Source organism: Helicoverpa zea, chromosome 28 (assembly GCF_022581195.2).
Source record: "Helicoverpa zea isolate HzStark_Cry1AcR chromosome 28, ilHelZeax1.1, whole genome shotgun sequence".
Classification (NCBI taxonomy): domain Eukaryota; kingdom Metazoa; phylum Arthropoda; class Insecta; order Lepidoptera; family Noctuidae; genus Helicoverpa; species Helicoverpa zea.
In genome coordinates, this window is record NC_061479.1 from 6,951,056 (window position 1) to 6,966,503 (window position 15,448).

The window sequence follows — 15,448 nt, forward strand, 5'->3', positions numbered from 1 at the left end:
GCACACTCCGGACCGTCCGTACAGTGGCCCGAGCCACACTTGAAAGATGGGACTTTTCGCTACTATTATGGGGTGCCCTGCACTGTGCTAACTAGCCTTTTTCGAATTATATTAAGGTCAGCTACCAGGCACTTTAGTTAGTTAACATGAAATAATAATCTTTACCTACTTGTTTTATTACATTATCCAAGTCTATGGAGATATTATATAAAATTGCTAGTTAATGTGATTAATTCTGTGTCAATTATCACTTTATCCAAATTGAGTAGATATTATAAATAATAGCTAGATAATATGTATAATATGCGGACTTATTACTTTGTCTGTAACATATATGAATACTATATATTTTTACTCTTCTGTGACACAAAGTTTATCTTTGTAAACATTTTAGTGTTAAAGTTTATATTAATTGTATCAATGGACTTTTGTTGCTGATTATACTTTCTATAATAGTTCATATGATATGATGATGACAGCCATTTGAGGAGAAACGTATTATACATATATTTACACATATGATAAACAAGTCCATTGGTGATGACGACATAACAATCAATTTTCAGTACTTAACAAAATGATTTGACATCCGATCAAGAATTTTGGAGTGGTAAGGTAAGGTTCAAATAATATAAGGTACATAAGGTAAGGTAAAAATTGCATGGTTTTAACAAGAGAATCTCTTATAAAATTCATCATACCATACCATAAGCAAATAAAACAAACCTTACACCTCACGACTCACTTTATTTCCTCACTTCCCTTTAGGTATGAGATCTTTTACCGCGCTGGTGGCCCCCTCTGCCGCCTGTCTAACCGCCTGCAGCAATTTGGGCCCGTTCTCCGCCAACTGCTTGGCCGCTACATCAGCATTCTTCTTGAATTCTTCTGTGACTTTACCGAGAACTTCTTTAAACTTGTCCACGGCTACATTTTTCTTGTCCGGCACGTCGGCGAAGAAACTGCGGAGTTTCTCCTCCTGTTCTTTGCTTTGGTCTATTATTTTCGCTGGAAGTCATTTTTGTAGTTGCAAATAAGTAGGAAAAGTTAGAGTTAGAGTCAAATATTATCGAATATCTTAAGGGTATAATTTAGGCGATCACCAAAAATATTTTTAAGACTCTAAGCTGAGGCACCAAATAAAATAAACAACTCCAAAAAAAATAAATTGACTTTATTAAAAGGGCACTAAAGTATATAATATTATGATCCAAAAAAAATAAAATAACATCAGAAAAATCGCAAATCTCGCACAAATATTATTTTTGGTTCCCAAAATGGATTAATGGTCACCAAATTCTATCCAACTAAAAGATTAATATTTGTTGAATTATATAAAGCAAAAACTAATACCCCTAACTTTCGATAACATTGTTCTTTGTTCTATCTGAACAATCTACTGTTTATTTAACTCTACACACACTGCGTCACGGGATCTTGTTAGACGGACGTATTGCTTCCAAGTACCATTTAAAGTATAGAATAAATATTTCAATATCAAATTAGTATATTATTTCTTTTAATCCCATACCTCCTATAGGTTATGGGCCCAGTGCGAAAAAGGACATTTAGTAGTGAGAACATTCAGTAGTGCGTAGTGACAGTAAAGTGCATAGTTGTAAATAAAAATAAAGTTGTGACAATGGAAAAAGTGAAAAGAAACATTAAGCCTTTTAATGGAGAAAAGTACAGTGTATGGAAATTTAGAATTCGTACACTGCTTTCAGAGTTAAACTTGCTCAGTGTTATTGACGAAGAAATTCCTGGAACGCGATCCGCTGAGTGGGAAAAGAATAATAAGGCAGCCAAAAGTATTATAGTCGAATATTTGGCGGACTCATATCTTAATTATATTAATGAAAATGGGACTGCTCAAGCAGTTTTTAAACATTTTGACGCGATCTATGAAAGGAAAAGTGTAGCAACTCAATTAGCGCTGAGAAAACAATTATTGGGATTAAAATTAAAAGCCGATATACCCTTGATCAAACACTTCTCAACATTTGACGATCTGCTGACAGAATTATCAGCTGCTGGAGCTAAATTAGAGGAAACGGACAAAGTAGCTCATTTATTACTTACTCTCCCGAATACATATGATGGCGTTATCACTGCAATTGAGACACTATCTGAAGAAAATATCACTCTCGGTTTTGTAAAAACTAGACTATTAGATCACGAAGTAAAATTAAAAAACGAGAGTCGTGATACCAGTTTAAAGATACTCCATGTTGAAGAAAAATATAATAAAAACAGATACAATCGCACAAAACAAAACTATTTGAAGAATACAACATTCAAGAAAACAAACAAACAAAAATTTGTGAAATGTCATTACTGTGGACGCAAAGGACACAAGAAACAGGATTGTTTCTATTTCAAAAGACAGACAAATATACAAAACAATGCCCCAGAAAGGACAAGACAAGTCCAAACTATTGCCCTGCAAGAGGGAACGACCTCGAATTCTTCTTTTTCAGGATTTGCGTTCATGACAAGCGCATACCATTATGAAAAAGACCACTCGACAATTAAATTCCTATTAGATTCAGGAGCGTCTGATCACATCACAAATAGAGATGATCTCTTCACATCGTTTGAATGTTTAAATCCTCCTTTAAAAATTTCAGTAGCTAAAAACAATACATTTATTTCAGCAACTAAAAGGGGAAACATAAATCTTATCAGTCAAACAGGAGTGCAAGGAATACTTACAAATGTATTGTTCTGTGCCGAAGTACCATATAATTTAATATCGGTATCAAAGATGCAGCAAGCAGGATTCACCATAATATTTGATGACAAAGGCACACAAATTACAAAGGAAGGTAAAATCATCATGAAAGGTAAGACATTGAATAATCTTATAGTTCTAGAGTTTAAAATACCAGTAATAAAAGGGGAATCCGCTTCCCAAGCATGTTATGTTAATGAAAATAAATATGAATTATGGCATCAACGCCTAGGACATATAAGTAAAACTAAATTCCTGCAGTTAAAATGTCATAATATGATTGATGACTTAGATGAAATAAATACCGTAACTCCAAATGATAAGTTGTGTGAAGCATGCATAAATGGGAAGCAGACTCGCCTGCCTTTTAATAAAGTTAAAGACAAAAGTTACATTAAACGCCCTCTGTTTATTGTGCATTCAGATGTTTGTGGTCCTATAACACCTCCAACAATAGATAACAGAAATTATTTTGTTTTATTTGTTGATGAATACACACATTATTGTGTGGTGTATATGTTAACTTACAAATCAGAAGTGTTTACAGCTTTTAAAGACTATGTCGCTAAAAGTGAGGCTAAATTCAATTTCAAAGTAGTAAATCTTTATAGTGATAACGGTGGTGAATACTTATCCACCGAAATGAAAAACTACTGTAGAGAAAGAGGCATAAGCTATCATTTAACAGTTCCTAGGACCCCACAGTTAAATGGTGTTGCAGAACGTATGGTTCGCACAATAACAGAAAAAGCTCGTGCTATGTTAAATGGCACTAAAGCATCAAAACGTTTTTGGGGAAATGCAGTTTTAACTGCAGTTTATTTAATAAATATTACGCCTACGAAAGCTTTAAGTCAATCAAAGACACCATACGAGATGTGGCATGATAGGAAACCAAGCGTTAAAAATCTCAGAGTTTTCGGTTCAACTGTATATGTTCATAATAAAACCAGTAAAAACAAATTTGACAATAGGTCGTGGAAAGGAATACTGGTAGGTTATGAACCCAATGGTTATAAAATTTGGAATACAGAATTCGAAAAATATGAAACTGTAAGGGACGTTGTAATTGATGAGACTAATTTTATCGAATCTAGGCCTTCATTACGACCTGAACGGAGTAATAATACATATTCCCAAGACGAAACTGATAATGACTCCGTAACAAAATCAGTGTCTTATAAGTCTCATAGTTCTGGCCCTAAATCAGATAGCTCTCAATCTGATGAATGCAGTACAAGTAAAATTCGAAAAATCGGTAGTCATGAAATACCGAATGAACCTGAAAATGAATCTGAGAGTAGTTTGAAACACAAAAATCAGGATAAACCTGATGAATTTTTAAATTTACGAAGAAGTGAAAGACTGAAAACATGTTCGCGTAAATCATATAATGAAAATGACTATGATGTCTATAGTGCGTTATCCATCACAAGTAATATACCAAAATCATTAAATGAAATTAAATCTCTGAACGATAGGAATCAGTGGGAAAAAGCAGTCAGAGAAGAACTCAATTCTCTTAAGAAAAATAATACATGGACATTAGTACCAAAACCATCAAATAAAAATATTGTAGACTGTAAATGGATATTCACTATTAAAAATGACGTTTCAGGTCAACCTTCAAGATATAAGGCACGTCTTGTCGCTAGAGGTTTCAGTCAAGAATATCTTAGTGATTATAATGAAACATTTGCACCAGTTGCTAGAATAGCAAGCTTTAGATTCTTAATTAGCTACGCAAATCAATATAATTTACTGATTCATCATATGGATGTAAAAACAGCATTTCTAAATGGTACACTAAAGGAAGAAATCTACATGAAAGTTCCTGAAGGTGTAAAATGTAAAGATAATTACGTATGCAAATTAAACAAAGCTCTTTATGGCTTAAAACAATCAGCTAGATGTTGGTACGAAACATTTGAACAATGTCTCAAAGAAATAGGTTTTCAGAACTCCCCAGTAGATAGGTGTATATATATGAAAGGTAAAGGAGACATTTCTAAAAATATTTACGTAATCTTGTACGTCGATGATTTGGTTATAGCATGTGCAGATTTGCAAACAATGAATAATTTCAAAGCATATTTAATGACTAAATTCGAAATGACCGACTTACACGATATCAAATTATTTTTGGGCATTAAAATAGAGAGACACCATGATAAAATTACTTTAGACCAAAGTGCTTACATTAAAACCGTTTTGAATAAATTTAATATGAGTGATTGCAATCCTATAAACACACCGATGGAGCTTAAATTAAACTATGAAGCTCTTAACGCTGATAAGAAGTGTGACGCACCATGCCGTCACCTGATCGGTTGTTTAATGTACATTATGCTTTGTACGCGTCCGGACTTAAGTACATGCGTAAATATTTTAAGTCGGTACACAAATAAGAACAATAAAGAATTGTGGTTATGCTTAAAGCGAGTTTTAAGATATATCAAAGGCACAATTGATTTGAAGTTAACATATACAAGAAATAATTACAATAACATCCTAAGTGGATATGTCGACTCAGATTGGGGTGGCCACGATTGTAATGATAGGAAAAGCACTACTGGATATGTGTTTAAATTATTTGATCAAAATACAATTACATGGTGTACAAAGAGACAAACATCAGTAGCGGTCTCGTCTACTGAATCCGAATATATGGCTTTATATGAAGCTGTTAAAGAAGCATTATGGCTTAAGTCTCTGGCAGAAAGCATAAACTTAAAAATTAATAAGCCCATTATTTTATATGAAGATAATAACGGATGTATTAGCATAGCTAATAATCCAACAAGTCATAAAAGGTCCAAACACATAGATATAAAATATCATTTCTCTAGAGAACAAGTTGAGAAAAATGTAATAAAATTAAATTATATTTCCACAGGTAACCAGTTGGCAGACTTGTTGACAAAACCTTTACCAGTCGTGTCTTTTATAAGACTGAGAAAAGGATTGGGTATAGAATAAGTTTTAATTTAAGTACAATTTCATTATGAAATGGTCTGATCAGGTTTTTCTGGGTTTTCCCTGATCCTGTGCAGCAAATGTTGGACCATTATTGTACAGTTGTCCCAGACCTTACTTGGAAGTATAATATGTTACGTCGTATTTATAAGTTGGTATTCACTTTGTAATGTTGAATTGTAGACTAGACATGGGCGTAGCCACACTGGGGCAAGCTGGGGCACTTGCCCCACCCTGGGCCCTGGCTCTGACCTATAAGGTGTCTGAATAAACAAGCTTTTTTTACTAACTCTAACTAACAACATCAACAACATAATATATTCAACATGTACATATTATGTACTATCCGTAAGTTATTGCACAAAAAAATTGTCGACTTTGGAAAGAGCGCGATCGAAACAAAATGCACGCTCGAGTTCCCGAACGTGCGCGGTGCGCGCGTCATTTGAAAGCGAGCCATATTCCCTAAAGGAATAGGTGCTATGTGGCGTAGCGAGCCGAGCCGTCCATCTAATGCAAAAAATAATGCATTGAAGGAGATGGAACTGGTAGATGTGATCAAAATTTCGGAAATGCAATTTTATCCTAGTGTAAAAACCGCGCTCGCTATTTTGCTTGCCCAGCCATGTACGACCTGTCCAATAGAACGATCGTTTAGCACAGTGGTTCTTAACAGGTGGTCCGTGGACCACTGTTGGTCCCTGGAGGCATTCCGAGTGGTCCGCGAAGCTTAACTGCGCGACGTTGCTATACGTTATCTAACTTTATTTTTATCGACTTATCTATGCGGGCGAGGGGGTTTTCGTAGGGACGTAAATCGGGTGTGTCGTACCTAGTCCCCTCATTCATGAAAATGTATATTTGTGTGACATTTTACGTCCATGAAAAAGTCCGATAAAAATTTCACGCTCGCTTCGCTGGCGTATTCAGAAACTATATGCCCTTTTTTTGCATTTGTCAACAAACAAAATTTAAGTACGTTTGGGCTAAATTTTACGTAATATTTGGTTTAAGTCCGATAAAAATTTCACGCTCGCTTCGCTCGCGTGTTCAGAAACTATATGCCCTTTTTTTGCATTCGTCAACAAACAAAATTTAAGTACGTTTGGGCTAAATTTTACGTAATATTTGGTTGAAGTCCGATAAAAATTTCGCGCTCGCTTCGCTCGCGTATTTAGAAACTACATGCTCTTTTTTTTGCATAATTGTCAACAAACAAAAAGTAAGTACGTTTGGGCTAAATTTTACGTAATATTTGGTTTAACTCCGATAAAAATTTCGCGCTCGCTTCGCTCGCGTATTCAGAATCTATATGCCCTTACTTTTAGCTTTTGTCTTGTGTGTGATTGATTATTTTCTGTACCTGAAAAAATAGAGGTAAACCTCTCAAATTAAGAGATTAACAAGTTTGAGATTAACGGCTCAAGATACAAAAAATCGGAGTGCCCCCGCCCTCCCCCGGGGATAGGTTGACTGCTGCCCCACCCTGAGCCCAAAGCTGGCTACGCCCATGAGACTAGATACTGTATAGTAAACTAACGAATGACTAAAAGTTAGGGATTAATTTTTGAGGGGGCGTGTTGAATTATATAAAGCAAAAACTAATACCCCTAACTTTCGATAACATTGTTCTTTGTTCTATCTGAACAATCTACTGTTTATTTAACTCTACACACACTGCGTCACGGGATCTTGTTAGACGGACGTATTGCTTCCAAGTACCATTTAAAGTATAGAATAAATATTTCAATATCAAATTAGTATATTATTTCTTTTAATCCCATACCTCCTATAATATTACTACCAAAATCAAAGTTAGTGACGAAAACGAATCGCTGCAAAACCGACTCCACGTAGTCTTGTCTGCCCTACCCCTAGAGTGCAATTCAAATCCGCGTAGGCGCAGAGGGGCGAGGCGGCCTGCTCGCATGGGACCGCCGGAGCCCCGCAGTGCCGGAGCCGTGACAGAAGGTTCATATAACAATAAATAAGCCACGTACGTTTGGGAACCCCAGTATATTATATAATCTTTATTTATCAGACAATACACAGTCCATTTTGTTAGTAAAAACACAACTTAAAATTATTGTTAGTAGTTAAACATAATTACACAAATTTACTCTCACGCTATCCTCACTACCAACTTCACAAAATGCCTAAAGATAGGAGAGTACAGATTCTCCGCCACTGTTTTTAAGATGCTGTTGTTACTAGCCCGAATCCTAGTTATTATTGATGCCGTTTTTTTTCTTATTAAGGCGTAAAAGTCATCGGTTCGATTTTCCGCAAACATTTCCGACGCACTACAGAAGCGGGGTAATCCCAACATCATCCTAAAAATATTATTATATTGGACACGCAGGGCGTCTAGCGATCTTTTGGTACAGCTGATCCATAGACCCCCCGTGTACAGACCCTGACAGTACGCTTTAAACAGCGTAATTTTAACCTGATCGGTACAACGGTGAAATCTACGTGCCAACATATTACCTCGGACCGCCAGCGCCCTACGCTCCCTTTCAACGTCTGCATTATCTTTTTAATTGGTATTTGGGAAATATTCTAGCGATCGTTAGCTTTTTTAGTCTAACAAAAATGACCAAATTAGGAGTCATGGTATTACATAATTGGTAACATCTAAGTAGTGACAATATATAATATTTGGTCTAAAGTGTATTTTAAAGGCGTCCATATATTTTTTTAGTAGTCAATAATACGAAAAAATGGTTTTACCTAATAATATTTTTGGAAACGTTATTTGGTGACCATTTATCCATTTTGGTAACCGTTTAGAATTTTTTTGGTAGTAAAATAGGTACTTTTTTGGGTGGTGTTTAAACACAAGCCATATCTTAACGCTACTGTCCTATATTACCGATATGTGTGCCGGGCCTGTAGTATATTGCCGATATCTCGTTGTATGCATAGACGCGGAGGGTGCGTCTATATATGTATACAGATGCAAATATTATACACTATGGTCAGTTGGCGGGAAACTTGGTGTAGCACGAGGGTAAGCCGTTATGCATGCAAGGGAGCCGATATCTTACTATCGGATGGAAATTTCAGAGAAACCGACGGACGAATACTATAGGATAACTATTATAGTAATCTGTGCTATAGGACCGAAATCGCATTGTGGGTTTAAAGAAACTTTAATAAAGCAGACCGGAGCCTGGAAGTTGGTGATTGATATACCCGTGCATCTGAGAGCACGTTAATGTCAGTCCTGCTTGTGATCTCTCTCCGGTCGTATCGGGCTATGAGAGTACAATAGCAATAAATTTCACTAGCTTGGGGGAGGCAGCAGTCAAGTAATGCACTATAATGTCCTATCCAGTTGACTGATCTCCATATATGAGAATAGCTGCCGTAGCCGATAATTGGCTAGGAGGACATTATCATATATGGCTATGACGAAATCTAGGGCTCCCTAGTTCCTGTACAAACCTTGGAAAGAGTGACAAAACTAGCAAAATTCAAAGTTTTTTCCGTACTTACCATCTTTGAACCATTTCACTAGATTATCCACGTTATTTTTCCCCTGTTTCTGTAAATCACTAAATACAGCTTCCATGATCTTCTTATTTTAATTTTCTCGATTTTTTTACAAATTTTCATTTAACATTGGGGTAAAAAAATACAAAATAATGATTAACTGTTTGACATGTTATAATGTTTGTAGAAAAATAATAGTTTAAAAAGTTTTGTAAAACTCTTTGGCAATGGGTTTCGAAGTTCGCGATGCAAAAAGGTAATACTTACTTAAGGGGCTGATTAGACATATACCTACTCTAAGCAAATAAAACAAAACTACACCTCACGAACCACTTTATTTCCTCTAGAATTTCGGTATGAGATCTTTAATCGCGCTAGTGGCCGCCTGTCTAACCGACTGCAGCACCTTGGGCCCGCTCTCCGCCAACTGCTTGGCCACTACATCTGCGTTTTTCTTGAATTCTTCTGTGACTTTACCGAGAACTTCTTTAAACTTGTCCACGGCTACATTCTTCTTGTCCGGCACGTCGGCGAAGAAACTGCGGAGTTTCTCCTCTTGTTCTTTGCTCTGGTCTATTATTTTTGCTGGAAGAGTTAAAATTAGGAAAGTTTTGGGCTTAGGGTCAAAAATTATCGAATTTCTAACACTACTCCTGTGCACGGGGTATCGGATTCGGTTGCCCGGTCGGGCCTGGGGCCCGATTCTCCTAATTTTACTTAAGCGCCATTCGGTTCACGTTCGACTGCGATCCAATCCCAACTCGATTACGATTGAAGCGTATGTGGCATTCCGCTCTTTTTTCTTTGAAATAAACGTTTTTATCCTTTTCTGTCCTTCAATAATGAATCATTTTGTCTGCAAATGATTTACGATTGCAATATGATTGTAGAGCAAGCTACCGTAGGTATAGACCGAAATCACCAAAATAGCAGACCAATCGCAAACCAATCGAATGTCGTTGGAATACGATTGGTCTTATATTAGTAGCAGACTGCCTGATATGGTTAAAACTGCTATTGCGATCATATTGCGATTCGATTTCTATTCGATTTTGACATTATTAACTTAGGAGAATCGGGCCCCTGGAGTATGTCACCGATACCTATCTGTCGTCTCGTCGAATGCATGAACGCGGAGGTTGCATTTATGGTCACTTGGTGGGAAGCAGTGAGAGTGTGTGGCACGAGAGTAAGACGTTATGCATATGAGCCGATATCCGATAATTACAGAGATAAAGGTAGGACGAACTATAGGGCCGAAATCGTGTAATTTTTAAGAAACTTTCACAAAGCAGCCCGGAGTCTGGAAGTTGGTGATTGATACATCCGAGTGTCGGAGCGCACGTTAATGTTGGTCCTGCATGTAATCTCTCTCCGCTGGTGTCGGATTGTCGTCGCATCGCGCTATGAGAGTGAAGGAATAGTGAGTACACCGCAGTCCAAGCAAATGTGCTCGTGCAGTATAATATGTCCTGCGCAGCTGGCTGATCTCCTTGCTTGTAGATGAGCTGAGATCCAGAACCTAAACACATCCCACACTACGCTCACCGACACGCATGCCCAGTGGTGAGTATGAGGTAATCCCACCAGCTTGGGGGAGCCAGCAGTCCAGCAGTGGACGTTTTAAGGCTGTGACAAAAACTATGCCTCACTGGTTCCTGTACAAACCTTGAAAAGAGTGGCAAAACCAGCATAATCCAAAGTAGGTATGTTCCAAATGTTCGTTCTTACCATCTTTGAACCATTTGACCAGATTATCCACGTTATTTTTCCCCTGCTTCTGTAAATCATTAAATATAGCTTCCATGATTTTTTTTAGATTTTTTACAAATTTTCATTTAAAATTGGGCTAAAAAAAATACAAAATAATGATTAACTATCTGCCATAATAATATTTGTAGAAATAAATCAAAAATCTATAGGGTTGTGATAGTTTAAAAAGTTCACAAAACTCTTCGGCCGTGGAATTCAAAGTTTGTTTGCAAAAAGGTTATACTTATGTAAGGGGCTGGTTAGACGATTAACAGAAAACTAGTGACTTGTCCCGGCTGCGCTTGGGGTATCCAAAACGTCATAAATGGAGTTTATTATCTATTTCTCAGATCCTATTTCTTTGATATTTACTTACTTTCCGCTTACTTGCGGTTTCACTCGCGTACTGTGGGAGGTACTGCCCGTACCGTGTTTAAATATAGCCTGTGTTACTCGGGAAGAGTGTAGCTTTCCGACAGTGAAAGAATTTTTCAAATCGGTTCAGTAGTTTCGGAGCCTATGTTCGCGCGAGTTACCGCGGCGCTGGTACCGCGGCGCTGGTACCGCGGCGCTGGTACCGCGGCGCTGGTACCGCGGCGCTGGTACCGCGGCGCTGGTACCGCGGCGCTGGTACCGCGGCGCTGGTACCGCGGCGCTGGTACTGCGGCGCTGATACCACGGCGCTGGTACCGCGGCGCTGGTACCGCGGCGCTGGTAGGTACACAAAGGGCTTAAGAACAGCCTATCAATGAAAAAATTTCAGCCATGGACGACTCTTTGAAATTTATTAACAGTCAGTATGAGGACCTCCTAAAGGAACATGTTTCATCTAAGGATACCATTATTGAACTGCAGAAGGAGAATTTGGAAATGAGAAATAATATTAAAACGTTAAACATGCGCGTAGACCAGCTAGAGCAGCAAACTCGAGCTAACAACATCGAAATTCAATGCTTACCTGAAAAGAAGCACGAAAACCTGTTTAACATTGTGTCAGAAATTGCTAAAGTGTCGGGATGTGTCATGGAAAGCAGAGATATATTGCACTGTACCAGGGTTGCGAAAATCAATCCAAACAATAGTAGACCACGTTCCATAGTAGTACAGCTGGCTTCCCCTAGAATTCGTGATCAATTCCTGGCATCTATTATTAATTTTAATAAAAATAATAAAGACAATAAACTAAACAGCATGCACCTAGGCTACCCAGGACAAAAATCCGCCATATTTGTGACTGAACATCTTTCGCCAACATACAGAGCTTTGCATGCTGCTGCGAGAATAAAAGCCAGAGAAATTGGTTATAGCTTTGTGTGGATTAGAAATGGTAGAATTTTCATGCGTAAAACACAAGAATCAGAGCACATCTTGGTGAGAAATATGGACACTTTAAAAAAGCTTACTTAGTACTTTCTATCATTTTTTTTTTTTTTTTATCGCAGTATTGGCATTAAAAAATGTTACAATTCTCGGCTTCTACTGATAATATTAATATTTACTATCAGAACACGAGAGGTTTACGCACGAAAACTCATAGCTTTTGTCGTCAGTTATCGTTGGAGAGCTATGATATTGTTGTATTGACTGAAACTTGGCTGAATAGTGGTGTTCTGAGCTCAGAGCTTTTCGACGATAGATATACAGTATACAGAAGGGATAGAGATGGTAGGAAGAAGGACGGGGGAGGTGTATTAATCGCCATATTAAAGAAAATTAACTCAAAACGCATGGTTCACTGGGAAAGCCAATGTGAGGATCTTTGGGTTACTATTGAGGTACCGTCTATGAAATCTATTCGTCGAATAGCTCTGTGCGCAGTTTACTTGCCGCCTCCAGTGTTACGTAGTAACTTGGAAAATTTTTTGGACTGTTGTAATGTGATACTTGAACAGATAGACTTGCATGTCTGTATAATCGGTGATTTTAACTTAGGTAACATAGATTGGAACTTGGTTTATGACTCAGTGAATAATTATACTCCTCCTGGCATTAGCAATGCACTAATAGACTTTACTCACATGCACAAATTGATACAACTTAATCGTGTTGTGAATGTGTCTGGACGAATTTTGGATTTAGTCTTAACTAACTTACCTTCAGGTAGCGTTGCCTCGGCCCCAAACTCCCTAAGTACTATTGATATCCACCACCCCCCAATCGAAATCCTGCTTAAATCGAGTAAAGAGATAGGACTTCCATACAATCCCCAGACTAAAAAAACGAATTATTACAAACTCGATTACCAAAAAATTTGTGAGAATTTAAAGGATATAGACTGGGATGAAGTTTTCAGGGATACGGGTGATGTTAATGAAATGCTTCGTATGTTTTATGACAGACTTCTTAATATTATACATATACACGAGCCTTCTAAGTCTGCTTATAAATATAAAAAATATCCTGCCTGGTTTAATAAAAACTTAATAAGAACATTAAAAGAGAAAGAAAAGGTAAGAACTCGCTATAAAATTTATAAGAACCCAAGGGATGAGATCGAACTCAGGTTATTGGGCAAACGATGTTCCAAATTGGCTACCGACTGTTATAATAGTTATATGAGAGACATAGAAAATGAAATCACTAAAAATCCGAACCGCTTCTGGACTTACATTAAAGATAAAAAAGGTGGCTCTAGCTCTTTTCCTGCTACAATGACTAATGGTACTGTAATAACATCAAATGGTCCGCAAATATGTGAATTGTTTGCATCAAACTTTTCTTCCGCATTTAGTGATGCGAAAGATAAGTATAATGAACCAAGGTCCGATTTTCTTAATAATATGAAAAATAATAGTCTCCCACTAACGGCACCGGTAATCGATCGCGAAAGTTTGCTTAATAAGCTTAAGTTATTGGATCTTCGGAAAGGTGCTGGCCCTGATGGTATTCCACCTATATTTATTTACAAGTGTGCCTCGGTTTTGGTATACCCACTAACAAAGATTTTTAACAGATCTCTGAGCACAGGTATATTCCCGGACTTATGGAAATCAGCAAAGGTTATTCCAATACATAAGAGTGATGAAAGGGACGACGTCAGAAATTATAGACCTATCTCTATCTTGTCTACTTTTGCCAAGGTTTTCGAATCCTTAGTCTGTCCATATATACAAGCACACTTTAAACTGTATTTGAGCTTTTCTCAACATGGCTTCGTGAGCTCTAGATCAACTTGCACCAATCTAGCGACTTTTACTGAGATGCTATCGGATGCCATAGACTGCGGCAAGCAGATGGACGTCATTTACACAGACTTTAGCAAAGCCTTTGACCGCGTACCCCACCATATACTTCTGTCGAAGTTATCTGCGTACGGAATTACCGGTACACTCTATGATTGGCTAAAGTCTTATCTCGAAAATCGTGTTTTCTTTGTTGTTGTAAATGGTTTCCAATCTGGAACCTACAAGACGTCGTCAGGGGTTCCTCAGGGCTCACATATTGGACCAATTGTATTTAATGTCTTCGTTAATGATATCCCGCACTGCCTTCGATTCTCCGAATGTTATATGTACGCAGACGATCTCAAATTCTGTAGGATAATTGAATCTGAAAACGATATAACATTACTTCAGAAGGACGTAGACTCGTTGGTTCAATGGTGCACCGATAATGATATGATGTTAAACGTAAAAAAATGTTACCACGTCAAATTCACTCGAAAAAAGAAATTTGCGGCTAGTGTCTATCATATCGGTAATAACGTAATCCAAGAGGTGGATCAAATAAGGGACTTGGGAGTGGTTTTTGACAACTCCTTGACATTTGTACCTCACGTTGAAAACGTTATAAAAAAAGCATCCAGAATGCTGGGATTTATTTTAAGGAATGTTGCTGGTTTTAAGCAAAGCAGAACAAAAATATTATTATATAACAGTATGGTTCGTAGTATATTGGAATACTGTAGCACAGTTTGGAGACCTCATTACTCCACGCACATTCTTCGACTGGAGCGAATCCAAAAACGATTCCTCTGGCATTTAGCCTATGCCAGTGGAAAGGCGAAACGAATACGATCATATAAGGACCGATTATCTTGCTTTAGGATGGTATCATTGGAGAAACGAAGAAGGATTAGTGACTCCATTTTCTTATATAAATTACTCCGGTGTAAAATAGATTGTCCCCTTTTACTATCCAAATTTCAGTTTCGGGCACCTTCTAGACTACCGCGTGGTCCCATTACTCCTTTACACCCTCCTCTCCGCAGAACTGTGCTTGGTGCTAATTCTGTCGTGCCTCGTATTTGTAAATTGCTTAATGGCTTTAGCGACCTCATTGATGTCCATTTTGACTCATATGCCAAGTTCCGTAGAACGATTACCAGTAGCGTTTAATTGTTATTTTTTATGTCTTTTCTTTTATTTATAGTTATTTTTGTATTTTATTGTGTCTCTTTTTGTTTTTAATTTAACTTAATTTAATTTAACATTTAAGCAAATTATAAATTGTACCTACTTGTTTCACAGCTTCTATGTTTATGGAGCA

General features: G+C 37.4%; 2 protein-coding genes across 2 annotated transcripts; both read right to left on the reverse strand.

The window, feature by feature from the left end:
* Positions 1 to 741: 741 nt before the first annotated feature.
* LOC124643688 lies at positions 742 to 9,287 on the reverse strand. The gene is made up of 2 exons (XM_047182726.1): positions 9,212 to 9,287; positions 742 to 1,008 (listed from the first exon to the last, which is right to left on the reverse strand). Exons 1-2 carry the CDS (start codon positions 9,285 to 9,287, stop codon positions 755 to 757), a joined length of 330 nt encoding a protein of 109 aa, XP_047038682.1. The 3' UTR covers positions 742 to 754.
* A 264-nt stretch (positions 9,288 to 9,551) lies between these two features.
* LOC124643687 lies at positions 9,552 to 11,015 on the reverse strand. The gene is made up of 2 exons (XM_047182725.1): positions 10,940 to 11,015; positions 9,552 to 9,793 (listed from the first exon to the last, which is right to left on the reverse strand). The coding sequence occupies exons 1-2, from the start codon at positions 11,013 to 11,015 to the stop codon at positions 9,552 to 9,554; spliced, it is 318 nt and encodes a 105-aa protein (XP_047038681.1).
* Between the last annotated feature and the right edge of the window lie 4,433 nt (positions 11,016 to 15,448).

Bases quoted from the DNA above. Each gene is read 5' to 3' on its own strand.
- LOC124643688 (XM_047182726.1), bottom strand. From the start codon at position 9,287: ATGGAAGCTGTATTTAGTGATTTACAGAAACAGGGGAAAAATAACGTG. The intron at 1,009-9,211 runs GTAAGTACGGAA...AATGACTTCCAG, and splicing joins AGTGAAATGGTTCAAAGATG to CGAAAATAATAGACCAAAGC.
- LOC124643687 (XM_047182725.1), bottom strand. From the start codon at position 11,015: ATGGAAGCTATATTTAATGATTTACAGAAGCAGGGGAAAAATAACGTG. The intron at 9,794-10,939 runs GTAAGAACGAAC...TAACTCTTCCAG, and splicing joins GGTCAAATGGTTCAAAGATG to CAAAAATAATAGACCAGAGC.